This window comes from Phyllopteryx taeniolatus, chromosome 20 (assembly GCF_024500385.1).
Source record: "Phyllopteryx taeniolatus isolate TA_2022b chromosome 20, UOR_Ptae_1.2, whole genome shotgun sequence".
In the NCBI taxonomy this organism is placed as follows: Eukaryota; Metazoa; Chordata; class Actinopteri; order Syngnathiformes; family Syngnathidae; genus Phyllopteryx; species Phyllopteryx taeniolatus.
The window spans coordinates 16,573,108-16,585,457 of NC_084521.1; the positions used below are offsets into that span (position 1 = coordinate 16,573,108).

The following is a 12,350-nucleotide window of genomic DNA, read 5'->3' on the forward strand; positions in this document are numbered from 1 at the left end:
AAAGGAAGAAGTATCAATTAGCAGCACGGGTAACATAAAAACATGAGTGTTGTTTTTGAGGAGGCGGCGGCTTTGGACATGACGAGACGCGCAGCACGTTGATCGTCGCTGCCTCTTCTAATGACGGCCGTTTTGCAGGTTTACCAACCTCAACTTTGCCCGCCGCTGTCCTTCCTGCTTGCTGCAAAACACAACAGATGCTTCATGAAAAATGTTCCTCTGCTTTATGGAAAACTGTGTGAGCATTTGTTAATAAGGTCAGAGGCTACTAGTGCACGACACATGCATACTCGTTGGGCCTAGTAGTTACTAGTGCAGCACAGTACTTTACTAACAAGTTTTAAGTCAATACTAATAGGCCCAAAGTAGCACTAGTAGATGTCGAACGGCTTTCCATACGACGTCAGTGACATAGCAGCGGCGACGAGACACCTGACATTGGTCTACGTATGGCTCCGCCCATTTTCTCAATGATGCCACGCTGTGCTCCAACGCGCCCGCCGCCGCCGCCGTCGTCGGATCCACGCGACGGCGATCCTCCTCGGGTCTGCTGTACAGGGACGGCAGCTGAAAAAATAAGCAACACGTTTGTTTGTTTTTTTACTATCGATCTGGAAAGCGTTCCTGGCGCTTCACATTTTTCCGTTTTATATTAGGTTACAATATTTTCAACCATTTTTCAATAAATTTCTATTTTCATTCAATTTCATCAATGCTCAAAATTATACACACAATGACAACATGAACAATGCTTCATTTCATTACTAACTTTTTTTTTTTTTTTTTTTTGCTTAGGTGCCACTTCATCTATCTGCACGTTAGTTGAAGTAAATGTTATTTCTCATTTTACATGAAATATTGACATATTTGAAGGATGATTGGATTAAGACCACTTCTGGACTTTTAGTGGCAGCCAGAAAACTTGAGATCACTCCTGCAAATTGACAAAAAAAATGGAATTTGTTCAACATTTCTTAGTGGCTCAGTTGTTTTTAACGTGAATCATGTTGGGCTATTGCAAGAAAATATATTTTGTAAATAAATGAAACAGTAGTACCCTGCCTTCTGCCTTTAAATCTAGCTAGCCATCCTTTTTTGTTTCCAATTCAATGCAATAATATAAAGTCGATCCGGCAAAAATGAGCGTGTCAGCCGTGCCTGAGGAGAGTATTGGCACCTCGTCGATGCTCATGGCCGGCTGTGCGCTCCCTTTTGCGCCCTCGCAGGCGGCGGCAGTCGGCAGCAGCCCCGGAGCCGCGGCGCACAGCGCCACCTGCAGGAGCAAGGAGCACACGACAAATACACCGCATCAGAGTCGAGGAAAGTCACATCCATTTTCTGAGCCGCTTATCCTCACACAAAAGAAATGAAGAAAAAAAAAAAAAGACTCGTTTACACCATATGTCAAACACAACAGGAGTATACTCAGCCCCTTTAGACGCCTCACTTCTGATGCTAACATAATAGTTAGCGTTAATCCTCCTGTTGAACTAAGTCAAGGGTTAGCAACTAGCTAATGTTAGCAGTTAGCTTGTAAGCAGCATTTCCTCCAAACGCTCGGTTAACTAGTTTAACACTATTTCGGTCACATACAAGAGAGAGGGTATAATGCTAACTCCAACGAACCTTTACGCTTTAGGAACATGCAAAAGTAAAGGTTTAGTTACCAGTTTTACAAAAGACATTTTGCGTCGTGTACCGCTTCGTTTTCGAAGGCAAATCGGAGGTTACGCGCATGCGCAATCCTATTTGAAGGCTGAATCAACGTGAAGTGTTTGTTAACTCCTCAAAGAAAACGACTAAACTTCATTTGTTGTTTTGCTGTGCTTTGTACTCAATTATATATTATTTTTCTTAAAATCGGAACATCTAAAAAAAAAAAAATTAACAAAAAAAGCGACGTAGCACACAAAAAATAGCCGGAATTCATCCCATATGAACATTTATTTCTGGAAAGAAGTTACAAACGTTTCCAAAGAGTTATCCAGATTACAAGTCGACTTTACTCTGCCCTCTGTTTCAATTTCAGTGCTAGCAAGGTACTGTACTGTAGGTATGTGTATAAAGAGTATACATATAAACTGTATATGGATACACGATTTTAAAATCATCTACTCTGTTTAGCTACTGACAGACTAAAGGATGCTGCGACTCGGCAAGGTAACACTTGTCATCACATTTCTTCTTTGACAGCAACACCGGAGGAAGTACACACACACACACACACATGCGCGCGCAATTTAAAGAGATCCCCTTGGCAGACATTCCTCAAACTTTACAAAACAATGAGCATGTCAACAACAACAAAATAAGTGCAAAGTTAAAATAACAGCAGTGACAAGGTGACTCGTGTGAAACGAACGAAAAGATGAGCTTGCGTGGAATGTGTCGACTGGTAAATTCCCAAAGGGAGAAGTGCCGCTCGAGCACACGACGAGTCCTGAAGGTGACAAAGAAGCCTGTACACATGCATGTTACACACACGTTGCCATGGTTACCACACCAACACAGCTGCTACGAAAAGACAGTTTGGAAGCTGTGAATGAAAGTTAGTAGCATTACCAACATTCTTGCCTTTGTAAATCTCAGCACTGGACCACACTGTTATTTCCAAAAAAAAAACAAAAAAAAGAAAGAGGAGGCATCTCGGCAATGAACTACGTATTCAGTCTTGCTTAGTCCAGATAAAAAAAGGATGACACGTCTTAATAAATAGCAACACATGACTGCATAGCTCGCTAAATAAATAACATGAAAACACTGCATCAGTATGTGCTGAGCCCTTTGCACAACGAAATTCCACGAGTGCCGCAAACGGCGTTCCGACGGGAGGAGACGCGCGCCCACCCGACGCACCGGAAGCCCACACACATTTCCAATTCAACTTCGGCAACAAGAATCGTGCGCGCGAGGACAGGATAAAACGTAGCCGCACAAGTCGCAACCTCATTCGGCGAGTCACTCGGAGAATATCGTGGACGGCCACGTGACCGACGCCGCTCGTGGCGCTCGTGGAGATTCCGGAGCCGAACGAGTCCGAGTTGAGCTTCCGGTGCGTCGAACGCGAGAAGCCAGCGGAGCAGGCGTACAGGAAGCGGCGCAATCGGAGTCCACGTCCAAGTGTCCGCGGCACCGAGCGGGCATTGCGTATCCCACGAGTGTACTAGTACGCTCTTTGAACTGACCGGGAAGGCGACTGGCTTACAAATTAACAATTTGTTTTCCACACTAGTAGAACGACTAGTTGAACATGTTACTAGTGAGGCAAAACTGGACACTAGTTGACATATGCACTATTGGTACTACTTGTGAATGCTAGATGTTAACTAGTAGAATTTCATCACTCGTAGTACTAGCGGTCAACTCGTATAGTTTTGCCTCACTTGTAACATGGTAGTTGTCTTACGAGTGAGTACAAAGAGCGTACTAGTCCATGGACCTTAAACTGGATATCAGGGATTATCAATGAATGCTCAAATGGCTTGATGGAAACGTGTACTAGTATGTGCCTACTAGTGCAGCACAGTAGTTTACGAGGAAGGTTTAATTGCATGCTACGTGGCACCAGTAGCGCAAACAACATTATTAAGACACAGTCGTTCTACTAGTTCCCTGACTTGTCATAGGAGTGAGAGCACGGCGCATACGAGGGCACAGAAATGAGGGTGAACGTCAAGGGCATGGAACCAACGCTCTGCTGGGCTCGCCGTGCAACGGGTGCACTTTGGGTTGGAAAACGGATGTTTCCAACTCGAGTAGATTCTCAAATTGTGATACTAGTACCACTAGTAGTATGCGGGGTCCCTCTAGTGGTACCAGTGAACAGTGTTGTAAAGGTTACAGCAGCTTGAAGTGTTTTCGAATCCAGTACCGTGCAATTACGGAGCGCTGGTCAGTTGGTTTGAACTTTGATGTCAATTTGCGTTTAGCTTTTAGGACTCGTTTGTTTTTAAATATTGAGTATTTTTTGAGGCAGTACTTGGTGTAAAACGTTTGTGAACCACCGCACTAGTACACGGACCCCTCAGGGAATAAACGCCAGCCCGGCGTGTTAAAAACCCCCTCAAACCCAAAATGAGGCGTTTTGGGCGCAGAGCCGACCTCAGCTGCAGCGTCTGACGTGCTCCAGCACGTACTCGGGGAAGTGCAGCGTGCACACCTGCAGCCCGTCCAGCTTGCAAGGCATCCTGGGATACTCGTCCTCCTTCCACTTGTTGTCGTCGGGGTCGAAGGTGAGAATGGAGTCGCTGTAGTGTCCGTTGTAGCACAGGCCCCCCAGCACCATGATCTGGCGCTCCAGCACGGCCACGCCGTGCCCGCTGCGCCCGATGGGCATGGAGGCCAGGATGGTCCACTCGTCGGCGTCCGGGTCGTAGACCTCGGTGGACGGGCAGCCCTGCGACTCGAAGGAGGCGCGCAGGATGACGCACACGCCCCCGAACACGTACAGCTTCCCGTTGTGAGAGATCATCTTGTGGAAGCAGCGGGCGTAGTTCATTTTGGATTTGTTGTCCCAGCAGCCGGCGTGGGAGGCGGGCGGCGGCGGGCCACGGCCCCCGCGCGCCCGCAGGGAGTCCGACCCGCCCGAGGCCCCTCCCGCCGTCGCTTCCCGCGCGGGATCGAAGACGCACACCTGCTTGGAGGTGGACGAGGACGTGATGCCGCCCGTGATGTAGAGCTTGCCGCCCAGGACCGTGCCCTCGTGCCCGTACTTGTTGACGGGATACGGGTCCACGAACTCCCAGCGGTCTTCTGCGATGTCGTAGCGCTCCGTGGAGTAGAAGGTCTCGTCACGCGTGCGACCCGCCACCGCGTAGATGAACGTTCCGATGACGCCGACGGCGAACTCAGATCTGCAAACGGGCGAAGGGCGAGTGTGAGGATGAGAAAGATTCAAGACGTTCACGGTGTTCCTCAGCTGCAAAAATGCTCAATCGTGCCTGGTGACTAGCGACCTTCTTCCTAGTGAAAACTTCTTCTGGTACTCATTTTAACAACTTTTTTACTTTTCTTTCTTCTTTTTTTTTTTAATGTAGCGTTCAGCAAGACAAAAATACTTATTTTAAGATTCAAGATCTTATTTGAAGAATCTTATCAATCCGTCAATTCATAATACACTAGTTCCATCGGCAGATCAGTTTCCCTTATTTTGGGGACAAAATGTCTTGTTTTAAGTGGAAAAAAAAAAAATGATTCCAACTGTAGTATGAATTGACTTGAATTCATTTGACAAAAATTTGATGCTACAAATAATGTCTTTTGTCCATCTATCTATGCCAGCGACGTATAGTGACAGGCTGAACAGTTGAGCACCAGTCCACCAGATGGCAGAAGAGACATCGTCAACCTGTGTGACACTTTTTGGGACATTGTGAAACTAACTGTCACTCGACTTGATCCTGCATGCGTTTTGTTTGTTTCTTTCTTGCTTTTTTTGAGCGCGCACATGACGATAAACGTCACGGGTCGCGTCGCAAGCGAGACAACGAGCGCCGGCTCTGACCTGGGCACGGACATGTCGGCCATGCGCAGCCACGAGTTTTGCCGGGGGTCGTAGCGGTAAACCTTGGACGAGGCGTGGAACTCGCCATCGGGCCCCAGCTCCTCGCCTCCCAGCAGGAAGGCGAAGTCGTTGACGATGGCCAGGCAGTCGGGTCTCAGCGGCACCTGGGGGCCCTCCAGCTCCCACCACACCTGCGGGAGGGAGCGAGCGGGTCAGTGCGGCGGGCCGCCCGTCCGGGCCACGGGAGGGCGACGGCGACGGCACCTTGGGCCGCTGCAGCAGCAGGATCTTGCTGTTCACCATGCTGTGGCCGATCATGCCGCGGAAGACGGCCGTCTGCGGGCGCCGCGAGCGGATGCGGTTGGCGCGCGTCTCGGCCAGCGGTTGCCGGTTGACGTCGTGGAAGTAGGCCAGCGCCTGGTCCACCTCCTGACGCAGCTGCCGGGAGTAGCGGTAGAACTCCGACGTCTTCACCTGCGGGCGGGAAGGCGAGACTACGTTGACTTCCTTCAATTCAGACTTGAATTCAATTTACATTTTCCCCATTGACACGAATTGAAATGCCATTAATTCGGTCCAGCCCCGCAAAAGCAAAGGTTTTTGTCACTTGTTTTTAAAATAGGAAAATAGCACTATATTGTATGAAATCTAAATCATGACAAAAAAGAATGCAAAGAAATAAATGGCCTTCATAGCGTGTAATTACTACATGCTGGATCAAGCCGAAAGTCTTGTAGTGTGCCTTTAAGGGGCGTGTCCTAGTGTTTGTGCGAGTGTCTAGATGTGTGAGGTGCGAGGCATTCACCATTCATCCATTCCTAGTCATTACGTGTTGGTTCCTTTGATGCTGTTCACAATTTAGACAGGCAAGTGTTAGCGCTATTGTTCATTCTTGCACAAACTACACACATAGCCTTGACATCGCACGAAGGAGGGCTACTGTAAGTGAAATTAAGAGCATGAAGAAGAGGCAGAAAAGGTCCCCAACTAAGCTGCAGCATTAGTCGTTTCCACAGAGCTGACGAGAGAATATAGATACAAGTATTCTTCTATGTTCTGTTTGTGTGTTCATGAAGTAGAAATTGTTTGAAAGTTAGAGCACTGTAACATTGATGCTAATTTTTGTTAGCCCATTTATAGAGTTTCATGTAATACGTAGGAATAAAGCTAATACACTTGGGCTAGATGAAATGATAAGAGTTAGTTTGAACAATTTCATTTGGAGAATTGTGCCAGTGAGAGTCTTCTTTTTGTTTCCTCAAAGTGATGTTATCTGAAAGGAGTGAAAACAGAGGCTAAGGGATACTTGCAAATGTGTTCCTGAATAAGTTTCAATTAATAATTGAAACCTGCTTAAACTCATGGAAGGGGTCAAACTATTTACACCCATGGCAGGGGGGTCTACAATGCATCCCTGGTGTAAACGGGAATTCGCAGTACCCCTCCCGCCCCCCCCCCCCCCCCCAAAAAAAAAAAAAAAACAACTACAGTAACAACAACACGTAAAAGCCATAGCGGAAGATGAAGTGGACTCTGTCCGGCGGCCTCACTCACCTTCTCGAAGATGTTGGCAGATGTCATGAGGCAGAAGCGAACGGAGCGGACGACGGCGTCCGTGTGGCGCCAGCGCCGGCGGTCGTGCCGGAGCCACGCCTGGACCGCTTCGTACAGCTCGATCTCCGGGTAGCGGCTCAGCGCGTCGCTGTTCAGGTACGCCTGGCCCGCGCCGGAGCACAGGCAGGCGCAGGTTAGCTAGCGCTCAATACAACTAGCAAAAACTTTAGTAGTACTAGTAGCGCTCATATCTGAACTACTACCCTTTTTCCTGAGTCAGAACAAAAAAAACTTAAGTGGAAATGAGCTTGAAACAAGTGAAAATTGTCTAAAAATAATTTGACATGATGTCTTGTTTTAATTTGTTTTAACTAGAAATCAAGACAAATATTCTCTGTATCATTCTAAGTTTTTGCAGTGTAATCACAGCGTGCAAAAATCTCATGCAGTCGTAGGGGGGGGGGGAATAAAAATAAACTATCACATGAATATATAGCCGTTCTACTACTGCACTGAATTTTCTGACTAAAAAGGGACAAAGAGCCTACTAGTACAGGGACAATTGAGCGCACTGGTAGGATACGGAACGCAAACCTGCAGTCTCTCCAGGCTGAGGTAGGACAGGAAGTCGGCACGGCTCATGAGCGGCACGAAGTTGTCGAGGAGGAAGTTGTCCAGCTGCTCTTGGACACCCTCCACGCCCACGCTGAAGTCCTCCAGCAGCCGCATGACCTCGGCGCAGTTCTCCAGGCAGATCTTGGCCAGCAGGAAGGAGCAGCAGAACTCCACCGCCTCCGTCAGCTGCACGTACATCGCCGCCTGAGCCATATGCGCAATGTTCGAGGAAACGCTTCGGACGGCTCGTGATCACATAACTTGATCAATAACGACGTGAAGACGTGGCCCACTGAGTTTCCTTTCAAAAATCAATTAACTGCACCCATACAAGAACTTGAATTATTGACAGTTGTGATCCATCAAGCTTATTTGTTTCACCCTTCATCCCCAAATCTCAAAGGGCTTCACGGGGGGGTTGGGACAGACGCCACTTCCATCAAAAGGTCATCATTGTTTCTAAGAAAATAAATAAACTCCATTTATACATTATATATACAAACTTTTCATGCTAAAAGGTATCCCAAATCAAGTTTCATGTTTTCTTAAGATGCTGGGTATTTTCATTTTCCCCTCCTCCTCTACATGAAACCTAACACAAATGCATCTTAAAAGTGTCGAAAGAGTTCCTTTTTTTTTTTTTTGCTGCTTCTTTTACAAATGTCACTCATGCCGTCTTTAGCGTTAACGCCACTAGAGGGAGCCTCGTGATGTTGTTGCAATACCGCGGCTTATTGTGAAGTGACTTGAATCGGGTTGACCGCCACCATTAAGCGCTAGCAAAAATAAAATAAAATAAATCAATTAAAATCGGCCTACATCTCAAGAATAAAAAATAATTGGTTGGGTGATGCGGGTCACTTGTACCTCAAGGCGCCACTTATATAAATTCCCCCGGCTTAACCAACAACAGAAATTTAGCGGAAGGTTTCCGCCCTTGGCGTGACATCACCTGTAGGATCTCCTGCACGGTGGGCATGCTGAGCTCCAGCGAGCCGTAGTACATGAAGCGAAGGATGTGCCCGAAGCCCGCCGCCGTCAGCCCCTTCAAGTGGATCTTGTCCTGGTCCCGCTCACGCATGTCCGCCGTGAACATGACCCGGAAGTAGTCGCTCTGGGTGGCCAGGAGCGCCTTGTGGGCCTAAAAGACACGACTGCGACGTTCGTTAGTGGTCAAGTGGTCAAAAGCTGCGCTACGGCGCAACCATAGAAAAAAACATTTCTTTTACCCCTCCCACACACGGAAAACACATTTTAACACATTACAAAAATATACTTCTTAAAACACACTTTAAAACATATTTTCAATGTATTGGAACACAAAAAAATTGCAGGGATAAAACGTACAGACAATACTGTACGCATTGGAGAGTCTGTGTACATGCATGTGCCTTTAAGAGGCGGGGCCTGGGCGAGTCAGCATGTGAGTGTCTGGGTGTGAGCTGTGGCTGACAGCAGCTCCTGCGAGGGTGTGCATTGTTTGTGTGTTTTACTATTCTCCCTGGAAAGTGCAACGGTGACCGTGCCTCACCTTTCCCAAATCCGAGGAAATTACAGAAAGTAAATATACTGTAAGAACCCATAAAACAAGCTCAGAGCGACAAGCTCAACATTGACGTGACAAACCTGGAAGTGGTGCTCGTCGATCATCAACGTGACGTCCAGCAGCAGACGCTCCTCGTACAGCGCCCGGAAGCCCGACGACACACTTCCGTCGTGTACCTGGGAAAGATACACCTCCACATCCGCCCCCGACATAACACACCTGAGGGCGGCGGGACCAGAACAAGAGTCCCATTTTAATGATTCGCTCGACCGATCAATAGAGCACAATAACTCATACTCATATCGGTCAACTGGAATCCTACCGTTTACTGCCACCGACGTATATAGTCGTCAAATATGTTTCTCAACAGATAGACGTGATAGAGGGTCTGGCCCAGCTCTGCGAAATTCAGCTTTGTAAACTACTGTGACTACTAACAGAAGCCAGTAGATGGCGGTGTTGCATCGCTTTGCATGTTTTAAGTTCAGCACAGCTTTTGAGTAAAGGATAAAGATAAGGCGGTCATCTCGGGTTGAGTGAAATGCCATCATGTTGGAAGTCGGACAAGTTGAGGCACCTCACACGTCAACGGAGTACGTACATGTATGGAATAAACAGTACGTGTTGTGGTAGGTAGTAGAAAGTGTGTGACGGCTTTAAAATGGTTGCCAGTGTATGAATTAAGAAAGCAAATCATCAGTTTGAATCAATGCCAGCTCAAGCGTTTGGTGTGGACCATGTTTTTAGAGGAACAACTTCATATTTATCACACATTTTATTTTAGAGCTCAAATAAAGGAAGGTGCGGTGTTGAACCAGACATGGATGAGAAGAAGACACAAATAGCCACTATGGTCTTATTACCCATTTCACGTAATATTGCTACAAATTGTCCTGAGGTCTGACTGTGAGTGTGAACGGATGTTTGTCTATTTGTGCCCTGCGATTGGCTGGCGACCAATAAGGGTACGCCCCGCCTCTCGCCCAAAGTCAGCCGGGATCGACGCCAGCACGCCCGACCGTGACCCCGATGAGGAGAAGCAGGAGAGAAAATGGACGGATGGGTGAGTTTGCGTATAACTGACAGCCGTCAGAGATGCGCACACACACTTACCTCTGATTGGCCACAGGCATGTCAGAAGGGGTTGTCCCAGCCAATCAGAGGACAGCGCCCCAGTGTGCCCAGCGGATGCCAACCACAAAGACCCTCCGAGTCAGCGTTGGTCACCTGGACGACAAAACGACAGGGAGGAAGATGAAGCCGTTGACGCAGTTTGGAGAGACGGAAGACGAGAGCGGGCGTGCGGGCGAGCGAGCAGGCGGGCGGCGCACGCGTTGACACTCACACATGTCGGAGCTCCAACCAGCCGCTGGCATTTCCCGTCTTTGCGTTTCCAGCCTGCAAGAGATGAGAGTCGGGTGAACAGCACGTCTCCCACCATGCAACTTGTTTGCAACGCCGTCCGCTTCATTGGCATAATATGCTCGTGATTAGGGAGTCGGTAATGAATGAATGAATGATTGCGAACGTACAAAGGGATTTTTTTGTGGACATTTTCCAGAACTCTATCGAGTTCCACAAGGTGAAGAAGTGGCCAATCCAACTAGATTTTGCATTTTGACATTTGGGGGGAACCTTGTCACGTTGCCACTGTATAGTTAGATAACGTTCTGCAATCGCTTTCCCTTCCACGTTAAAGTTCCGCATATAATGTGAATCCATCTGACGTGAAATACCCGCCCCCCAAAAAAATAAAAAATAAAATAAAAATAAAAAAACACACCACTTGGAAAGCAATAACAGCGCTGGTGACTACAAAATGCAATTTGTCTAGGAATTGTTTGTGAAGAGCCGACGAGCTGAAGCTGAACTGAAACACTGTGGAAGTAATTGGAGAATGTGAGACTCAAACTTCAACTAGGGCTGCAACTAAAAATTGTTAGTAACCGATTAATCTGATTTTTATTTTTTTTTATTAATAGATAAACCGGATTGTAATTTGCATCACTTTCTTGTGATTTAGTTACTGGTCCATAAAATCCGTCAGAAAAATCGTCAAAAATGTTGATCATTGTTTCCCAAAGTAAAAGCAGATGTTTGAAAAAGAAAAAACTCTAAAAGAGGTCTAGAGAAATTGGAGAATATTGGTGTGAGGTTGAAATTCCGAGGACTTTGGACAATTTGAAGATAAACTCGGTCTAAATGATTCATCCATGATTAAAATAGCTGTCAATTCGTTTGGTAAGCCATTATTTGTCAATTGTTGCACCAATCGAGATTTGCAGATGGAGGTCAATAGGTCAAATGTCCCTTAATTTAGACATTTTTGAGGGGATATTTGGCGATTTTAGGAACGTAAGTTCCAAAGATGTGCTGAACGAGCTAAACATTTGATGCTGAAATGGTTTGAGTCGGTCAAAAAATGTCAAAGGAGGAGGGAAAAGTGTCAAATGCAGTCTTAAGCAATCACACAAGGAAGGCTGAGAAGTGCTGCATTGAAATCGAGATAGTAGAGCTACACATCTATAGAGCGATGGAACTTATTTAGCGTAGAGGCGGACGGACAGTAGAGTTGCAGTGTTTTCCTTTGGTACCCCACCAAAGCAGCGCTGCCGTGTCATTTCAAAGACAGCCCTCAACCGATGCTTACCGCGGCGTCTAACGGCCGTTACTGAACGTCGCCACCTGTCGTGACGATGTTCGCTGGTGTCAGGAGCGGCGGGGTTCCAAATGGGCTGGACCGACAACTTTACCTTAGCGGCTAAATGAGCGGTCTCACCTCGGCGGCGCTGAGAATCCACACGAGCCGTGTTTGCTTCGGCGGCGCCGTCAGTTCCGACTACAGCGAGCCGCCGCCATGGTGTCGCCGCCCCAGAGCTCCAGAGCCCCGGTTCGGGCTCAACAGCAGACGGCTAGCAGCAAACCTGAGCGATTCGTAGGCTTTGTGGACGCCATCTTCTAGGTTTGCGTCACTTCCTGTTTGAGCTCCACTGGGGGCGTGAGTGCAGGAAGAAAAGATGATACAATTGTTGACCTGAAATATCACGCGGCAGCTTTAGTCAAGTGTTTGCAATTTGAGGAAAAATAAAAGCATAGTTCAACAAAATGGTCAATTTGCATTCATGGGTGTTG

The 12,350-nt window shown here is 47.3% G+C and overlaps 1 protein-coding gene across 3 annotated transcripts; it reads right to left on the bottom strand.

Moving 5' to 3' along the window:
• Positions 1-526: 526 nt before the first annotated feature.
• Positions 527-12,232, bottom strand: klhl15 (kelch-like family member 15). 3 transcript variants are annotated; one of them, XR_009785894.1, is made up of 12 exons: positions 11,998-12,230; positions 10,564-10,616; positions 10,332-10,445; positions 9,299-9,437; positions 8,625-8,813; positions 7,652-7,876; positions 7,058-7,219; positions 5,768-5,977; positions 5,504-5,694; positions 4,102-4,853; positions 1,178-1,273; positions 527-567 (listed from the first exon to the last, which is right to left on the bottom strand). XR_009785894.1 is itself a non-coding variant. In XM_061758219.1 (11 exons), the coding sequence occupies exons 3-10, from the start codon at positions 10,349-10,351 to the stop codon at positions 4,103-4,105; spliced, it is 1,887 nt and encodes a 628-aa protein (XP_061614203.1). In that variant the 5' UTR covers positions 10,352-10,445; positions 10,564-10,616; positions 11,998-12,230; the 3' UTR covers positions 1,159-1,273; position 4,102. The 3 variants fall into 3 exon arrangements, 2 of the variants coding, with proteins under 2 accessions (XP_061614203.1, XP_061614204.1); XM_061758219.1 differs by lacking the exon at positions 527-567 and having other exon boundaries at positions 1,159-1,273; XM_061758220.1 differs by lacking the exon at positions 527-567 and having other exon boundaries at positions 1,163-1,273; positions 7,652-7,858; positions 11,998-12,232.
• Positions 12,233-12,350: the final 118 nt, after the last annotated feature.